The following is an 18,314-nucleotide window of genomic DNA, read 5'->3' on the forward strand; positions in this document are numbered from 1 at the left end:
CATTCACTTCATGCGGCCTGTACGAGTAGAATCAGTGTGTAACAATCTCCACAATGTTATATTCTTTAGGTAAGAAAGAGGAGGTGTGGGTGATAGATGATCTCATCATTGATGGAAGCTCCCTAAACAACCCACCGATGGTGATAGACAGCTTTGAGGACGGACCCAATGAGTCCAACTGGTTGTTCTTCCCCGGTGGAAACACTGGCCTCTACTGCCCCTATCAGAAGACTGGAATGTAAGACAAACATTGTTTTTGTTGACATTGTGTCTTGACAGTGTCTCTGATTTAATCCGTGGTCCAAATAATGATAAAACTTGAAAGAAGATGATTTTACCCTTGACTAATCTCTGTGTTTGTTGTGTGCGTGTGCGTGTGCGTGTGCGTGTGCGTGTGTGCGTGTGTGTGTGTGTGTGTGTGTGTGTGTGTGTGTGTGTGTGTGTGTGTGTGTGTGTGTGTGAATGTTTCAGGGAGGAGGATGAGTCAGCCATGGTGTTTGTCTCCAGCGAGCTTGGCGAGCACTCCATTACCACCAGGGACATTGACGTAAATGAGAACACTATCATCCAGTTTGAGGTACACAAACACAGCCTTGATGTCTCCTTTTTTCCAAGGAAACAATAACTCATACTCAATCGAAACATAAATCATGGCCCGTCATTCTTCACAGATTATGTCTATATTTATGTCTCTCCAGATTAATGTCGGCTGCACCGCTGAAAGCAGTTCCTCCCACCCAGTGCGTCTTGAGTTCTCCCGGGACTTTGGTTCCACTTGGCATCTTCTGGTTCCCCTGTGTGCCGGTGGGTCCCAGCCATCCTCACTGTGCTCCACGGAGCTCCACCCTGCCAGCATCTATTTCTCTGGTACAACTCAGGGCTGGAGGAGGGAGGTCATTCACTTTGGCAAGCTCCGCCTCTGTGGGTAAGGACCGTATACATTCTGTATGGCAGACGCATAAAAGAAAAACAAGGGGAACCTCTTTCAATTTATTTTAATATGCTTACAAGACAATCTGTTGATACTATCCGTCTGTCTCTCTAAACCTTGCTCTTTGACCTCCCTACAGGTCAGTGAGGTTCCGATGGTATCAGGGTTTCTTCTCAACTGGTTCTGCTCCTCCAACATGGGCCTTAGACAACATCTACATCGGCCCACAGTGTCAGGACATGTGTAACGGCCACGGGACGTGTGTGGGTGGCAGCCACTGTGTGTGTGACCACGGCCACTCTGGATCTGACTGCTCTGTGCCTGACACTCCCAACCCTGATTTCCTCAAGGAGGACTTTGAAGGTACACAAACATACAGACACAAAAAGCCGTCAGGAAGTAACGCTTTATTTATCAAAAAATCTATGTGTGTGAAGGAATCTGGATAGTATTTATTGCTCAGAGTTATTAGAAATCCCAACCTGTGGTGATATTGTTATGAGAGTTATCATTTGGTCATTGCATGTTTAAAATAGCTTGAAGCCAGCGTATTTTACTGTTTTACTGAAATGAAATGTGATGCATTCTGTTGGAATTTCAGGATAAATTATTTCACACTTATTTTGTCCTTAAAATAAATGTGGTTGTTAAGTTTCAAATAGGGACCCATTTACCCAGTTACTTTTTACGACTTTTCTATGATCGCACTTGTGAACCTTAATTCATACTTATACATACATATCTTAAAATAGCTCTGATGATTTTCTAAGTATTTTTAAAGCATTTTATGACATTATTTTAATAAGTGCTGAGTAAATAGAGGTCTTCAGTTTTTCTGTTTTTTAGTACAGTATATGATGGATTTATGATTGTGTGTTAACTGTTTGGTTGCTTGCTATGTGTGTGTTTGTGTACATCCTTGTGTCTGTAGGGGGAGCTGTGGATGCTGAGCGTTTCAGACTACTGAGCGGCGGCAAACCATCCAGGAAGTGTGGAATCATGTCGAGTGGAAACCACCTGTTCTTCAGTGAGGACGGCCTGCGCATGTTGGTCACCAATGACATGGACTTGGCAAATGCCAGGTAGAGCTTCAGTCCCACAAACAAACAACAAAGAAAAGCAACCTGTCAACTCTCTGCATATACAACTACACCATCAACATTTTTGTTGTTGTTTGATTGACAGTCTTCAGTGATAATCTCATGTGTTTATGTCTGTACTCTGCAGGTTTGTTCAGTTCTTCCTGCGTCTTGGTTGTGGTAAAGCTGCCCCAGATCCTCGCTCCCAGCCGGTTCTGCTGCAGTTCTCTGTGGATGGAGGTCTCTCCTGGGGCCTCTTGCAGGAATTTCTCTTCAGTAACAGCAGTAATCAGGCTCGCCTGGTGGCCTTGGAGATCCCTCTGCGTGCCCGCACGTCTTCCACTCGCCTCCGCTGGTGGCAGCCCTCTGAGAATGGACACTTTTACAGCCCATGGGTCATTGATCAGGTACAGTGAGTGAGGATTCATCCAACCATTGCTCCATCAATACGTATTTTAATAATTTTCATTCAAGCAGTGAAACATTATGGCTGTTATAATTCCAAGCTTTCATTTTTCATATCTCTGACGAATCCACTTTATCCGCCTGCTTCTCATAATCTATGCAAATATGAATCTTTTATTCCCTAGGTGGTGGTAGGTGGCAGTGCCAGTGGCTGGGGACCTTTGGAAGATGATTTCTCATCAATCGACGGGCGCTCATGGCTCCTCCACCCTGGAGGAACCCGAATGCCTGTTTGTGGCTCTGATGGGGCTGCTTTCGCATTTATAGAGAAGTCCAACACTCGCTATGCTGTTACCACTGACATCAGTTTGGGTCAAGATGCCTTCATTCAGTTTGACTTTTCTGCTTCCTGCTCTGTCACCAACTCCTGCTACTGTAAGCAAGTGAATCAGATCAGAATAAGCTGTATTTGGTAGTCAATAGGGCTGCAACTGACAATTATTTTCATTGAGTAATATGGCAATTATTTATTTATTAATTAATAAATAGTTTTGTCTCTAAAATGTCAGATATTATATTGCAAATGATGTATTTGTAGATCAACTAATCAATCAATCGACGACAGACATATTTAGTGAAATACAGTTAAATCAAGATTTAAAAATAAATCATAACATTCTATATTTAGTTTTATCTTAAGTTAGTTACTGTCAAGCTGTTAATTTTTCACGTTTTTTATGATGTTTCTTGATTATGCATTATGTTGAAAATTGTGTTTCTCTTGTTTCTCTGCAGCGGTAGAGTTGGAGTATTCTCTGGATCTGGGTCTGACCTGGCAGCCTGTGGTCAGAGACTGTCTGCCTACGAGCCCTGACTGCTCCTCCTACACCCTGCAGAAGCTGCTGGTTTCTGACACTTATAACAAGTGGGGACGCATTACCCTGCCCATCCCATCATATGCCAGGTCAGCACTGCCCTGAACTCACACATGGACAAACTTGTGTAGCATATCCTGATTTTGCAATATACCAATATCATAAGCATAAAGTGCCATGTCAGGATTTACCTGTGACAACCTGTGAGATCTATCAGTGACTTTGATTTATGTCTTTAGGTCTCCAGCCACAAGGTTCCGCTGGTTCCAGCAGGCCCCCTTTGACAAGCAGCAGACTTGGGCTCTGGACAACCTCTACATTGGAGATGGCTGCCCAGATATGTGCTCTGGACATGGACGCTGCCAACAGAGCTCCTGTGTGTAAGTAATGGCAGCCTCATGCATGCGTTTGATGTCTGGAATGTGAGCAAAAAGGTGTAAGAACTGAAATACACGTTTATATTTTAAATACTTATTTTCCTAAGCTTTTATAACTTAGTGGCCTATTGTTTCGTAAGTTATTTTATGTGCTAACATAATTTGGTATGAGGAATATTTATTTGATCATGTAAAGTTACTGTATCCAGTATGTTTTTGTTACTTAACTCACTATAACGTGATGTAAAGTGTGTCTGATTATTTGTATCTGACTCCACCATCCTCCCTCAGGTGTGACCCAGAGTGGGGTGGAGAGTACTGCGACGAGCCTGTGGTTCCTCTGCCCTCCCAGCTGAAGGACAGCTTCAGTCGAGCTCCTTCCCTCAGCCACTGGCACGTACTCACCGGTGGGAAACTCAGCACTGTGTGTGGAGCCGTGGCCTCTGGAGCTGCTCTGCACTTCAGTGGGGTAAATATACATCTATTCCTGCATCGTTTGATTCTTTTCTATTATAAAAAGTTCCCCAACCAAGGATTTGGCGAAGATTAAATGCATTTATATTATGAAATACAGTTTTCCCACCCTCCAGGGTATTTATTATATGCTCTGGTTTGTACAGATAAATGCTCAATCTAGTTTTCCTATCATTTATATATAATGACATCTACTGTGTCATTTTATCTTCATGTGAACACACTCTATGCATTAACCTACCGTCTAAGCAATGCTAGGTAGGGATTGAAAAAGAAACTTCTGCAATATAGACTGCAAAAGCATTGAGATGTGCTGTTTCAATGTAGCAAACAGATGATACAGAGAAAGTTTGAAAAGAGAGACATCTAACAGTATCTGAAAGATGCTTCTTCGAGTATCAATCTGTCTGTAAGGTGTCAGCTCTTCTGTCAGCTTTAAGTTTTCCACAGGCACTTAGGGCCGTGTTGTAAATGGAAACCAATTGACAGGCTGTTCTTAATGGACACACTGCCAGAGAAACCTCTTAAGAGCAGCAGTTAAAAGTGTTGCATAAAGCTGTGTCAAGATAAATTACTACTTTGGTTCAGATCAAACTTTACCTTAGTCAGTTTTGTTATTCTGGTTATGTTTTAACAATGTTTTATGTTATGAAAATAACATAATAGATCATGAGCCTTCTGGGTTTGTTTTCTGGATGGATTATATGCTTAGATGAAGGATGCTTTTAATAGAGAAATAGAAAGACAGGCGTCCATTCATCACAGATCAGTACTGGCTGAGCCTCTGACTGACTCTACTGGCTTCATTTCTATACGTGTCTGTGCCCAGAGCTGCAGCCGTCAGCTGGTGACAGTGGACCTGAACCTGACCAACGCTGAGTTCATCCAGTTCTACTTCATGTACGGCTGCATGATCCCACCCAGCAACCGTAACCAGGGAGTGCTTCTGGAGTACAGTTTGAACGGAGGAATCAACTGGCACCTACTGACAGAGATCTTCTACGATCTGTACACCAAGCCTGGGTGAGTTTTTTTTTCACCAACGACACATGAACTTAACAACCTCTCCTGCACTGTATCTGTGACTTTCTTTTATTTGTTTATGTCTGTGCTCAGGTTTGTGAATGTGCTGCTGCCCCCTGCTGCCCGTCAGGAAGGGGTGCGTGTGCGCTGGTGGCAGCCACAGCATGAGGGAGCTGACCACAGTGACTGGGCTCTGGATAACGTCCTCATCGCCGGCTCGGACCCACGGGCGCAGATATCTGACACTTTTGGAGGCGTGGCACTGCCCAACCATGAGAGAGCGCCTGCTGATGGGACCTCAGGAAGGATAGGGCAGCTGAGCGAGCAGGAGGAAGCACCTATAGGTATTAATGGATTAATGCCTCAATCAAACAGTGTACAGGGATGTCAAATTAGTTTTATTTAACAGAGCTTCTTGGTCTTAATCGTATCTTATTTTTTGTTTCTCTTTCTTTCTTTATTCTCAGTGAGCGATCACTGGTTGTTCTCAGAGGACTGCTCAGTGCAGCGTTTCTGCAGCTCCCCTGATGGAGTGATGGTTTGTGGCAACGCTGATGGGAGAGAGGTGTATGCTGTTACACATGATATTATTCCTGACAAGGGCTGGGTCATGCAATTTAAGGTAACTAATGAGCCTAAAAGGAACACTTAATTGTGTTGCATGATGTCTTTAAGTGTATAAAGTTCATCATGATGTAATGTATTGCACCTTTGTATGAATTTAAGTCAAAAAGGCTTGATTTTCTATGATGTTGACCTTGTTAATACCTGCGTTGGTTTAGATTGCAGTAGGCTGCAGTGTGCAGGAGCGTCATGCAGACCGACAAATCCACGTTCAGTATTCAGTGGACTTTGGAGTGACCTGGAAGTACCTGATGCCCCAGTGTCTGCCTGCTGACCCCCGCTGTGGAGGTCAGGTCTCCCAGCCGTCAGTCTTCTTCTCTGCTGATGGCTGGAAGAGGGCCGTCTATCCTCTGCCTGACAGCCTGGCTGACACGTGAGTCATCCCACCTTCACATGCTTCATATTTAATTGTACCATCAAGGCATGCTTGACTTAAATTATTGAGAGATCAAAATTATCTTATAAATTATGAATGAAACTTTTGTGATATAAATTATGAAAGTGTTATGCATGTTGTTTGACGAACCTATCCTGTGTTTTTTTTCCCAGTGCGGTGCGGTTCCGGTTTTTCCAGCAGCACTCAGACATTCAGTGGGGAGTGGAGAACTTTTACATCGGGCCAGCGTGTGACGGCCACTGTGGGGGACATGGAGATTGTCTGGATCAGCGCTGTCTCTGTGACCCGGGGTTCACTGGACCAAACTGCTACGCCAGCTCTCCTCTAAAGGTAGAATCTGTCTCTCTCTCAGTTAAAAAGTCAGATTCAGTAGAATTCAGCCGTACCAGATGGTGGGTGATTCAAATATGTGTCTTTTTCTCTAGGCATCTCTGAAGGAGCGTTTTGACTGGGAGGGGGCAGCAGGCCCTCAGTGGCAGGTGCTTGAGGGCGGGAGACCCTGTACCGACTGTGGTGTGTTGGTTGAGGGGACAGCCCTGTACTTCAGTGGAGCCGATGCCAGACAGGCCGTCACTACAGATCTGGACCTCCGCGGAGCAAAGTTAGTACTTCCTACAACCACAGCAAGAAGTTTTCTGTTTATCTTTAAATATTGTGCCACTCTAAGTGCATGTTGAACTTTTGTGGATAGGTTTGTGGAGTACTGGGCCAGGATTGGAAGTGAAGATAACATGACCATGTGCCACCGTCCAACATGTCGTAAAGAGGGAGTGCTGCTGGACTACTCTACTGATGGAGGTGCACTAACAACATGCATACTTTTCCTTTTTCATCATCAGTTTATGATTTCTTCTCTTCTTTAATATTTTCTCGTTCTTTCCCTATCTGTTCCTCAGGCGTGTCCTGGACGCTGCTGCATGAGATGGACTATCTGAAGTACGTGTCAGTGAGGAGAGATTACATTGTCCTCCCAGAAGGAGCTCTGACTAATGTTACTCGTCTGCGCTGGTGGCAACCGTTTACCATTTCCTCTGGCCTCGCCACTCCCAGTCTGGAGAGAGCCCAGTGGGCCATAGACAACATCTTGGTGGGGGGGTCAGACATCAACCCACCCACTCTGCTTGACACTTTTGATGATGGTGAGTTGGTTTGGGTTGATGTAATCAGAGCCTGTCATTTCAAATTAAATAATGTTCCGGAAACTTGATCTTCCTCCTCTTCTCTTTTTATTTCACCAGAGGGTGTTTCACACGAGGAGAGCTGGAGTTTCTACCCTAATGCCGTGCGCACAGCTGGCTTCTGTGGAAACCCCTCCTTCCACTTGTACTGGCCAAATAAAAACCAAGACAAGACACACAACATCCTGGCCACACGAGAACTCATAGTGCAGCCTGGATATATTTTACAGTTTAAGGTACAGAAGTGCAAGAGAGCCACAAACCTGCCTTATTAAAAGCTGTCCGTTGTCTTGTACATGGAGGCTTTAGTCCTTTACTGTTTCTGTCTTGTCGATGCAGATTGTTGTCGGTTGTGAGGCAGACACCTGTGGAGACCATCATTCTGTCCTGCTGCAGTACAGGAAGGATGCAAGGTAAAAAAAAAAGACAAAAAGGGGCCTGATAAAGAGTTAGACTTTGACATTGTTATAAAATGAAATGTTTATTTGATGGTGTATCTTTCCTATTCCAACCGTTAACAGCTAAACAGTAGACAAAGAACTAAGTGAGAATTGGTAGAAATAGACATTTATTTTAAACGGACCTGACAGTCAGGGCAGGTGGTACCATGACATGATCTAAAACATGAATGTTAAATATCAGGTCAAAAGCATCATTGGCTTATACCACTAGCCTGACTTTACACCAACCATTTTAACCTTGGTTATGGTAATGGTTATTTTTCTTTGGTAGAATGTATTTTTACATGGACAGTGTTCAACTCTCATGATCTGCCTGTAGGTCTGACTTGTGGCAGCTGGTACAGTCAGAGTGCCTCCCCTCCTCGGTCAACAACGTGGGCTGCTCTCCCTTCCAGTTCCACGAGTCCACAATCTACAGCCCAGTCAACAGCTCTACATGGACCAGGGTCACTGTGCAGCTACCAGACCACGTCTCCTCAGGGTAGGAGGCAGATATTGTATTTATTTGGTTATCAATGGGACATATCATGACTTCATGTTGGTGCACTTTTTGAATTCATATTTTTATATAATTGAAGCAGCGTAAACTTTCTCTGATTTGTTGTATGTTTCCAGGGCTACCCAGTTCCGCTGGATTCAGAAGGAGGGGACGGGAGAGCGGCAGAGCTGGGGGGTGGACCATGTTTACATCGGTGAAGCCTGCCCAGGCCTCTGCAGCGGCCACGGCTACTGTACAAGTGGAGTGGTCTGCATCTGTGATGAGGGATACCATGGTGGGCCACAAAAAGCTTATTTTATTTGAACTGCTAGAAACGCACAAGTCTTTCGCGTTGATACTTTTTTAGAAGAAACGGCAAAGTAGTATAGTTTGATCTATAAAATATTCAACAAAATGTTTCTATGTAATTCAGACAAATTTTCTGAAGAAACAGCTTTTTCGTCACAGTTGCTGAAAACATGGCTTTGCACTGTTGCTGTATGCTTTCATTTCACCATCACCTCTCATCTTTATTTCATCCGATTTCATCATCTCCCCTCTGCTTCCTCTCACCTCATCAGGTGACGACTGCTCCCTCTCCAGCAGCGACCTGCCCAGCTCCATCAAGGACAACTTTGAGTCAGGCAGCATGTCTCAGGAGAGCTGGCAGTTGGTCCAGGGTGGTGGAGTGGGCAGCGGTTGTGGGCAGCTCTCACCGCATGCCCACGGAGACTCGCTTTACTTCAATGGCTGTAAGATGAGGCAGGCAGTTACCAAACAGCTGGACCTCACTAGAGCCAGGTACAGGTACTACCAATGTATACTGTTTTTCCCACATCAGAATCTGTATTATAAACCTTTTAATGTTTTTCTTTCTCCAACCTTCTCTCTGTTTCCTCCCCTCTCCGTCTCCCTACAGTAAGATCATGTTTGTGCTGCAGATCGGCAGCGTCGCACAGACAGACAGCTGTAACATAGCTCTGGATCAGGCTGACACGGTTGACCGGGCTGTGCTGCTGCAATACAGCGTCAACAATGGAGTCAGCTGGCACGTAATCGCTCAGCACCAGCCCAAAGACTTCATAAAGGCCCAGAGAGTCTCCTACAACATTCCACTGTGAGTGACGCACAGAGACACTTTTAAGTTTAAACCATACAGTTTTCTGATAACGCACCAATTTTAGAGGTGTCATGTGTTGTAACTAATGGCTTTATTAATGTTAATTCATCTTTTACTAATGCGTCATAAATGTTAGTAAGTCACTGATAAATGGTAATGTCACTTTTTAATAAACCATAATCTAGTGTTCTGCATTAAACTAAATAAGTAACTGATCCATTTTTACAAGAATACATAAAATCTGCATTTGTTAACATTAATAAGTTGTCAATAAATCAATTTTGGCCAAGATGCTCTGGAACTGTTTTCCAGAAGGTAAGTTAATTAGCGGAGTGTTTCTGATATAGAAAGAGATAGACTTAAGCGTCATAAGGTTGGAAGATAAACATCATCCAAAGAGATTTTTCACAACCTCAAAGTTATTCTTCATAATGGTTTTGAACGGATCTATAAAGCATTTTAAAATGATCTGCTAACAATAATAAAGCCATCAGTCACATCTTTAAAACACTTTATTAAATATTTATCAGAATGTGGTACTGTTTAAACCAGTGTGGTAAACTGGCTGCTATAATCACTGACATACACGTTGATTTCTACTGACTCCACTATGTTTCCCTTGGTCTCTCCAGAGAGGCGAGAGTTAAAGGGGTGATGCTGCGATGGTGGCAGCCACGCCACGACGGTGCAGGACATGACCAGTGGGCGTTGGACCATGTGGAAGTAGTTCTGTGAGTACCCAATTCCCAACTGGTCCCAGGCACCCCAGACTGGCCCCCATAAAGAGCCCCAATCTGCCCCTGTTTCTACCTCTGCCTCAGCCTCACCTGTAGAAACGCTACCCTCACAAACACAGATACAGTTAACCTGTAACCAGTAACCTCTCAGCAGTTAAAAAATATCATCACAACTCTGATGTCAGGCAAGCAGAGTAGAACAATGAATGCGATGTGCTTTGCTGTGAAGAGTTCTGTTTGTGGATGGCTGTTCTGTGTACGACAGATGAACTCCCTCTGTCAGATCATCATATTTTCAGTGTCTCGTAGAACCCATGCATCTCCCATACAAACAACTTTTTATGTATTTTTTTCACTGAAGTGTCTTAAAAGTCCAAAGTATATAATTTGTAAAACTTTAAAAGGTCTTAGTTATAGTTAAATCAAACTATTTAGGTTTTTAAAACATTCTTTGCCATTTGTTTTCATTGTTTTCACTCATGAGATGAGAAGCATCCATTCACATATTCATTCATAATTTACAGTATTCACTCATTAACATTACAGTTTGCCCGCCTGCCCCTTAGTCACAACTGAAAGGCGTGACATAGAGCGCTGAACCAAGATCATACTATATACAAAACAGAAACTGTGAAGGTGACTTCACATCTATGACAGTCTGTCTTTGTTCTACTGTGAAGTCAGCATTGTCAGACAGGCCCATAGTCTGATTGGTCCTGTTTTCATTTTCACATTCATCCCATGCATTTCATTTTACCGGGAATAAAAATGTCCTTCATCTTAAATTATTTTGATTTAATGGAAGTTTTCAAACACCCTGCAGTGCTTCACTGATTGTTTCTCTCTTTCTTTCCCTTTTTACATTTATTGCATTTTAAGTCCAACCAGGATCATTAAACATTTTCTCGATGTGGAAAACAGTGAAAGTTTGAAATCAAAATGGCGAAGCTGGAGGTTCTGCAGGGCACTGAAGATATCATGAAACATGGTTTATCTCAGCTATCATATTCTTAACATATCAATATCATAAAGCATTTCCAATGCATTTCCCTGCATGTTGCTTTGGGTATCAGAGCAATGTTCCCTCTGAAGTGGGGGCCGATTGTTCATTCAGACGGGTACCCAATGCATTTCAAATGCTGCATACAACAACCACGTACGGTACTATGATATCTCATGCACACGCACACACAAACACACACATTTAGGCCTAACCTGAGCTGTCCCTGGTCTACGTGGTTGTGACCTGTCCCACTCCCTTCACTCGCACGGTTTTCAACAGTGGCTGCTGAAAAGAGTGACCGTGATCCTCACACTTTGCTCTGTTGTTTATTTCTCTCTGCTCACCGCTCCTCCTCCGCTCCTTCACACATTCCTCCTCTCACTCCTACTCCTGCTCAATCTTATCTTTTTGCGCTCACACACGCCTTTCCTCCCCGCTGCTTAATGTCACCGACGTGTTTGATCATGTGGTCACGCTCACTCCTCTGCTTGTGCCGCATCGCATCCTACCTTACTTCATCCTCCTCCTCCTCCTCCTCCTCCTCCTCCTCCTCCTCCTCCTTTTTCTCCTTTCCTCTTCCCATTCTGGCATACAACGGATGGATCACTGCTGTATATCTTGTTGTCTGTCTTCTTTTCTACCTGTGATTGTCTCTCACTTTCCTTTCATCTTTGTTTCATTTCTCTGCTTTCTCCTCACTCAATTCCCACCAACTCTTCTTCTTCTCTACATTCTTTTTTCAACTTCTGTCCTCCTCATTCTCTCTGTCTTTCCCACCCACTATCACTCTCTGACTATCTTGATGCCTCTTCTCTCTCCCCCTCTCCCCCGCTTTGGGCCCCTGCCTCCCCAGGCCGGGGCTCCTACCCCCAGACCTTTCTGCGCGACAGCAGTCCCCTCCTCCTGCTTCCCCCCTCTCGCGCTCTAACCTCTGCTCTCTTCTGTATTCTGCTCCCTCTGGCATGGCTGTAGTGTGAGGTAAGTTCTCCGCCTCTTCCTGAATGCAGCCCCCCCACTCCCCTCACCCCTCCTCCTCCCAACCCTTTTTTCTTCTCCCCTGTTACACTGTGCACACCCTCTCCCACACTTTCGCTGACACACCCGGCCCTCCTCATCATCACCACAGTCATCTTCATGCCCTCGCCTTAACTCAGGCCCCAGGCAGGTCAACAAGCAGGCCAGATGCTCACAGTTTACAGGTGGAGGCTCTCTGACAAAATGATCCAACGTATAGATCTAAAAGGTGGAGTGCGGGAACTTTGTCTCCCTCTTCTGGCAGTGAGAGTAATTACACAATTACTGCATATTTCCCCCGAGTGTTTGTCCTCGCAGTTGATCACTTCTTTTTTTAATTAAATTCTTCCTCAGAATGCAGAGTTTTATTTTTTTATCTTGAGCATCCACTCAAAAAACTTTAATTTTAGATTTCTAAGGATTTTCTTCAAAACTTATGTCCGTTTTGGTCTCTTTCCCCTTCTTTTGTTGAGACAATTATACAACAACAACTTGTGTATAGAACCTGTGTCTACAATTACAAACACGCCAGAGGGACAACAGGTTGTAACAAAGAAAAGAACAGTATAAATATATGTCCTGTGGTTATACATTTGAACAGCTTGTTTGTTTGTACATTCAGATATGGAGGATTGCTTCTTAACCCTAACTGTTCCCTTAAGCTCTGACTGGTTGATGTAAAATGATCACTTTCAGTTCACCAGCGTGGGAAAGTCGCCACAAACATCAGACAACACAAATCCAGTAAACTGTTAAATACAGAGAGCTTTCCCTGGAGGCGAAGTATAAGCATTGTGTGGACTCACTAGTCAAGGACTTAAACATAACGGATGATCATTTGGTAAAAGTTCCGCACTCCAGCTTTAAGAGACAGCCCAAATCAATATTCACAACAACACATGAATAGAGGCATTAAAAAAGCAATGAAATCTTTATTTAAAAATTTGAAATGTCATTGCTCTTAAAGGGTTCAACACTACAGATGAAACAAATTCCTAATAAATGCCGGCGATTTTGAATGTGCAGTTTACATAATCTTTACGACATTTTGAATGTAATAATTTACATATAAGGATGTCAATGGTACGACATTTGTGTGTATATGTGTGATGTAATCCATCACTATACCTATATCTGTTTGTTTTGTCTCAAACCGTTGGAGTGTTTTTGACCTATAGCTGCTGATTTACACACAGTTCAAATATTAAAGCAGCATTCATCCCACTGAAGCCCGAGCACCAACAGTCTTTTTATCTATTTACCAGTAACTGTTAAAATTCAGGGCATCTCTCATCATTAATTTCAAACGAAGGCCCGGTTGGCGGGAGAGTTTCATCCGACTAACCTCCTCCATCCAGCTCCTTGCATGGCTTTTACGGATGGACTGTTGCCACAGCTCTCCATCCCTCTTTCACTCATGGCTGTCTGTCTGTCCGAGGACAACAACAACATGACTCTGAGCCAGGAGCTCCCTCCTCTCTACCCTCTGATGTGTGTGCAAACACACAAACTCTCACACTCATGCAGTTTACCAGCCATCCCTCCCATCTGCCTTCACACACACACTTCCACCTCCACAGCATCAACCATCTCAGACCTACACACACACACACACACACACACCCTTCCCCTGCCCCACCCCTCCTGGTCACCCACCCCCCGCTTCGCAGAGGCCCCTGCCTGCCCTGGCTGCACTCCTGGCTCACTGGCAACGCCCTGCTGGATGGAAGAGGCAATGAACAGGCTAAGCAAGAGCGATCCTCCGCAGCTTTTCTCTGTGTCTCTTAGTCTTTCAAAAACCACCCCTTCTCTGCTCACAACCCTGCACTTGTATGGTCTTGGTTTACTTATTTTTTTCTTTTCTCCCAGTGACGGCTGTTAACTCTGACCTCAAACACTCAGTGTCAGAGTCCCCCCCACCCCCACCCTAGCATCCGTGGTAGTATGTTTGTAGATTCTGTGTCCCGTGTCTTTTCGTCCTGTGACATTTGGTCTTAGATACATGTAGTTCTACTGCCATGTTCACCATCTAGCTGCATCTCATTTGTGAGGAACGTGAACAAAATCCAGTTGTGTAGAGTAGCGGCACCCATTCTCCGAGCCATGAGACCCATAAAGGTGTTGAGTGTTTGAGGTTATGGCTGAATATTATTTTTAAAAAGCCAGCATGAAAACGGATGAGAGTGAGTACGAAAGCTGCATTCAACCATCGGTGTGTTTGCGTGCATGGAGGAGAGCTTGTGCATGGGGATGTGTGGATTTGTGGTGCCCTTTGCTCGGGTCACTAATGTTCACACTCCTCCCTCTTTCTCCCCCTCCTCTTTCACTGTGTTTGAACCCCTGCAGCACCCGGAAACAAAACTACATGATGAACTTTGCCAGACAGACCGGCGCGCGTCACTACTACAGCCGCAAGAGGCGGGCACTGCAACAGCGTGCCTGAACCCACCGAAGAAGGGATTCGCCCTCTGACCTGCCAATCATGCATTGATCCGCCACGCCCATCCTTTTTTTGCTCCTGACGACATATCGCCCTGTCGAGTCCCATCCAACCAGAGGATTCGAGTCAGCCTTAGACTTCCCTCACCCATCTCTCCCCTACCCTCTGCCACAAACGCAGGCCATCCAATCAGCTTACGCCAGCCAATCAAGGCCTTCCCAACCACACGGGTCGGCAGGAGAAACTCAGAAGAAAAGGAGTAGAGCGCCCATTTTGTTTTCTTCATGGACGGTCGGGGGTTTCTAGTTGTTTTCTAATTGTTGCTGTGGTTCCTCTGATTCCTGTTCCCACCTCCGACATCCCTCCCTCTGGCTTACCTCCCTGTCACAACCCCTTCCCTCTTCTCATCCTCCTTTTCCTACCACACTGTGAAATTGAGAGATAAAATATCACTGCTGAACTGACCAGCCGATTGGAGAGTTGCCTCCCAGTTCCACTGAGCCGTCGAGGGGGAGGACCACTCCACTGCCGCCAAACCGGTGCGCCAAGAGAGGCGTAAAGGATACCGACCATTAAGAGGAAGAAACGGTGATGAAGAAGCTCAAAAAAGAAACAAACAAACAAAAAAAAAAAGAGTACTGTGTTCTTGCTGTTCTGTGTGTCTGTGGGTTCTTTTTGTGATGAGTTGACTGTGGTGTTCTGTTCATTTGTTCGTTCATTTTCTACTAATTCATAAGCTTTTAGGGGGGGGAGGGGAGGGGGGTTCTGTGTCCTTTTCCTCATTTATCTGGAACGGATGTGGGCAGGGTTTAAAAAAAACGCCCGGCCTCCACATGAAGAAGGAACGAAAGAACGATTTGCACGACGGGAAAAGGAGAAAATAAGAAAAAATTAAAGACTGAACATTGATTTTTGTTGTTTTTTTTAAAATCATTTTTTTATATATGTTGGTTCCCGAAAATACAGATATTTATGGTAAATGGTTCTTCACGTAACCTATTTAAGATGCACTGTGCGTGAAATCTGTATGTTATTTTCTAGTGTTAAGTTATTAGGCAGTCGAGTCGGGCTGCATCATCCCCCCCTCTTCTTTCTCTTCCCTCTTCTCATGTGCTGATTCCCTTCTCCCCCCTCTCTATCTCTCTCTCTCTGCTGATTTCTGATACCTGGAGGTGAGGCTCTATTAGTGTTGTTTTTTGAAGTCTGTGTAATATGGACCCTCTGCCCTCAGTGTAACTCCAGTATAGCAATCTCCTGTATATATATGTATATCCACTATGGGGAGACCCAGCAGCCTTATAAAAGGGAAATAAAGAACTGTCCAAACCTCATACTGTACACACTGTTTGAGCCGCTCTCTTTCACTCTTAAAGGATAAGCCTGGCTTTTTGTTATACTTTTCACATTGTTAACAAATGTCAACATGTTGATCCGTCCAATACTTTCCGACATCCCTTCCCTGTCTGTGGCACTCAGCTCCAAGCCAATTACAATTAGATTCTACTAAAGATTTGAATCATTTCACTGCATTCGTGGGGACTATTTTCATCTGAAAATAAAAACACATTTAGTGCTTTAGACAGTTTTTACACCGGCAGGAAGGTGTATGTGGATCAACTCAAAATAAAACTACAGTTCCCATGTTCATTGTGACAAATGAACATGGCACTCTGTAGAAAAGTGTGGCTCATTGGTGCTTTTAATAGTTTTTGGACAACAATGGAGCTCTATAGCACAGAGGAGTAACTGATCAGGGTATTCAATTCAATTCAGTTTATTTTGTATAGCCCAGAATCACAAATTACAATTTGCCTCAGAGGGCTTTACAATCTGTGCACATGCGACATCCTCACATCAGCACAGGAAAAACTCCCCTAAAAAAAACCTTTAACAGGGAGAAAAAAGGAAGAAACCTCTGGGAGAGCGACAGAGGAGGGATCCTTCTCCCAGGATGGACAGAATGCAATAGATGTCATGTGTACAGAATGAACAGCATAACAGAGATACAACACATTCAATGTATATGACATAAATTATTCATGGCAATCATTTGTTTAAAATAGCAAAAATATATCGCCAGCACTGTCTGGCGTGTTTGATGATGTGAGGGAAAAAAAAGTCCCTCAAAACATCCCAAAAAACAAAAGCATAAAGTTTTTTTATTCAAATCTTTATTAAGACATTAAAACTTTATAAAAACAGATTTGTCACTAAGAAAATGTAAAAGCATATGCTGAAATCTCTGGTTAGTGATCACCTCAGTGTCTTCAGACTGGGCTCTCACCACATGGCTCTTTGCATTACTCGATGCAGAGACTTCAAACAGCTTCCCCCCCTTGACATGAACCCTTAAAAAAAAAATATATATATATATATAGCGCTTCAGGTGTCTCTAGTCACAAGCTGCTGGTCATCACAGCTACAATCAGGAGTGTTACAGTGACGTAGAAGGGCTTGGCTTTGATGCCCAGGCAGGAGTTACAGTACGGAGAATCACAGCAGCTGTAGCTCATGGTGTAGACGGTTCCTCTGATGCTGAGGCCGTGCACCTGGCTGCAGTCCTTCTTCGCCATGCAGCCCCTGGCCGACAGTGCACTGTGGTTGCCATAGCGGCCTTCTGCCTTGAAGCACTGCTCATTGGGAGGGCACTCCGTCACAATGAGCTGAAATGTGTGCTTCTTCTCCAGGATGGGGCTGTAGTAGCATCGCAGGTTGACACACAGCAACGAGGGGAGGAGGAGGTAGAACCACAACAGCTGCAATGTGTTCGGCCTGCAAGTTGAAGAGAGGCATTTGGTATTTCACTGACCTAATGACCCAATATTGTGACAAGAAAAACTAAACAAAATCATCTAAATCAAAGAAAACAACAGAAGTTAAGTTATTCACTTCCATGGAAAGAGGAATCTAAAAAACACTGAGTCCCGCACCCCTGTCTGCCATGTAAATGCCTACAATAATTTATCTTTTTCCGCTTCTCCAGTTTGCAGATTTTCAGTTAAACAGTTGTGGCCTGATTGTCATGATCAAGTCATTTGACTTAACAAAGCTCGCCCAGAGTCAAAAATTACATAATATAACAGATTGAATCGGCTCTGTAGAACTCAATGTGGCTAATTTATTGACTCTGACATGTAAAATCAGTGTTATAAAAAGTCATCCTTCGGTCTCTTGTTTTTCCTATTTCAAGACAATCACTAAAGCCAAAAGAATTCCAGCAAGTTCAACTTTCTTAACCTTCATTCTTCTCCACAGGTGTCACTGATCTTTCCTGATTGGCACATTCAAAATGATCAAGGCAGTAAAGGCAGAAAGAGATGGCAACACAATTTAAGTGTGCAACTTTAAAAAAATAAAAAAAAATTGAATTATTATGAAGACTCACCTGCACATTTTAAAAAATTTATTCCAGTAAAAACAGGTAAAACTTTTCAAAGCTTCTCCTGATGAACTCTGATCTCACCACTGACTCCAGATCTCCCGGCCTAGGCCGCACCTCCCAGCACACCTGCTGGTAAAATTAACACCAAGGAACTACACCAAGTGGGAGACTTAATCATGGTGCTTTTATTTTGAAGGATTCATCAGTAACCACAGGGATAATGGGATTATTAACTATATTATACCAGGAGGGTGGCTGACAAGTCCACCTTTCTCTCTCTGGAGCAGGAAATGTAATCACACAAAACATGCACCAG

The 18,314-nt window shown here is 43.9% G+C and overlaps 2 protein-coding genes across 2 annotated transcripts in view; one reads left to right on the plus strand and one right to left on the minus strand.

Moving 5' to 3' along the window:
• The window catches only part of reln (reelin), a 93,570-nt gene extending 77,629 nt beyond the window's left edge, over positions 1-15,941 (plus strand). Inside the window, exons 39-64 of the mRNA XM_054619925.1 lie at positions 70-238; positions 472-577; positions 699-925; positions 1,071-1,294; positions 1,863-2,013; positions 2,159-2,417; positions 2,601-2,850; positions 3,211-3,379; positions 3,530-3,670; positions 3,959-4,136; positions 4,971-5,164; positions 5,258-5,508; positions 5,632-5,786; positions 5,947-6,161; positions 6,338-6,515; positions 6,611-6,786; positions 6,877-6,983; positions 7,082-7,324; positions 7,424-7,599; positions 7,703-7,776; positions 8,144-8,305; positions 8,440-8,597; positions 8,884-9,103; positions 9,222-9,419; positions 10,055-10,153; positions 14,523-15,941. Of these exons, the coding sequence (XP_054475900.1) occupies positions 70-238; positions 472-577; positions 699-925; positions 1,071-1,294; positions 1,863-2,013; positions 2,159-2,417; positions 2,601-2,850; positions 3,211-3,379; positions 3,530-3,670; positions 3,959-4,136; positions 4,971-5,164; positions 5,258-5,508; positions 5,632-5,786; positions 5,947-6,161; positions 6,338-6,515; positions 6,611-6,786; positions 6,877-6,983; positions 7,082-7,324; positions 7,424-7,599; positions 7,703-7,776; positions 8,144-8,305; positions 8,440-8,597; positions 8,884-9,103; positions 9,222-9,419; positions 10,055-10,153; positions 14,523-14,619 (4,577 nt within the window). The 3' untranslated portion in view covers positions 14,620-15,941. The remainder of the gene's footprint in view (positions 1-69; positions 239-471; positions 578-698; positions 926-1,070; positions 1,295-1,862; positions 2,014-2,158; positions 2,418-2,600; positions 2,851-3,210; positions 3,380-3,529; positions 3,671-3,958; positions 4,137-4,970; positions 5,165-5,257; positions 5,509-5,631; positions 5,787-5,946; positions 6,162-6,337; positions 6,516-6,610; positions 6,787-6,876; positions 6,984-7,081; positions 7,325-7,423; positions 7,600-7,702; positions 7,777-8,143; positions 8,306-8,439; positions 8,598-8,883; positions 9,104-9,221; positions 9,420-10,054; positions 10,154-14,522) is intronic.
• Positions 15,942-16,910: 969 nt separating this feature from the next.
• Positions 16,911-18,091, minus strand: LOC129108240 (protein Bouncer-like). Its single transcript, XM_054619959.1, has 2 exons — positions 18,002-18,091; positions 16,911-17,388 (listed from the first exon to the last, which is right to left on the minus strand). Exons 1-2 carry the CDS (start codon positions 18,007-18,009, stop codon positions 17,013-17,015), a joined length of 384 nt encoding a protein of 127 aa, XP_054475934.1. The 5' UTR covers positions 18,010-18,091; the 3' UTR covers positions 16,911-17,012.
• Positions 18,092-18,314: the final 223 nt, after the last annotated feature.

The sequence above is a fragment of the Anoplopoma fimbria genome, chromosome 19, assembly GCF_027596085.1.
Source record: "Anoplopoma fimbria isolate UVic2021 breed Golden Eagle Sablefish chromosome 19, Afim_UVic_2022, whole genome shotgun sequence".
Classification (NCBI taxonomy): Eukaryota; Metazoa; Chordata; class Actinopteri; order Perciformes; family Anoplopomatidae; genus Anoplopoma; species Anoplopoma fimbria.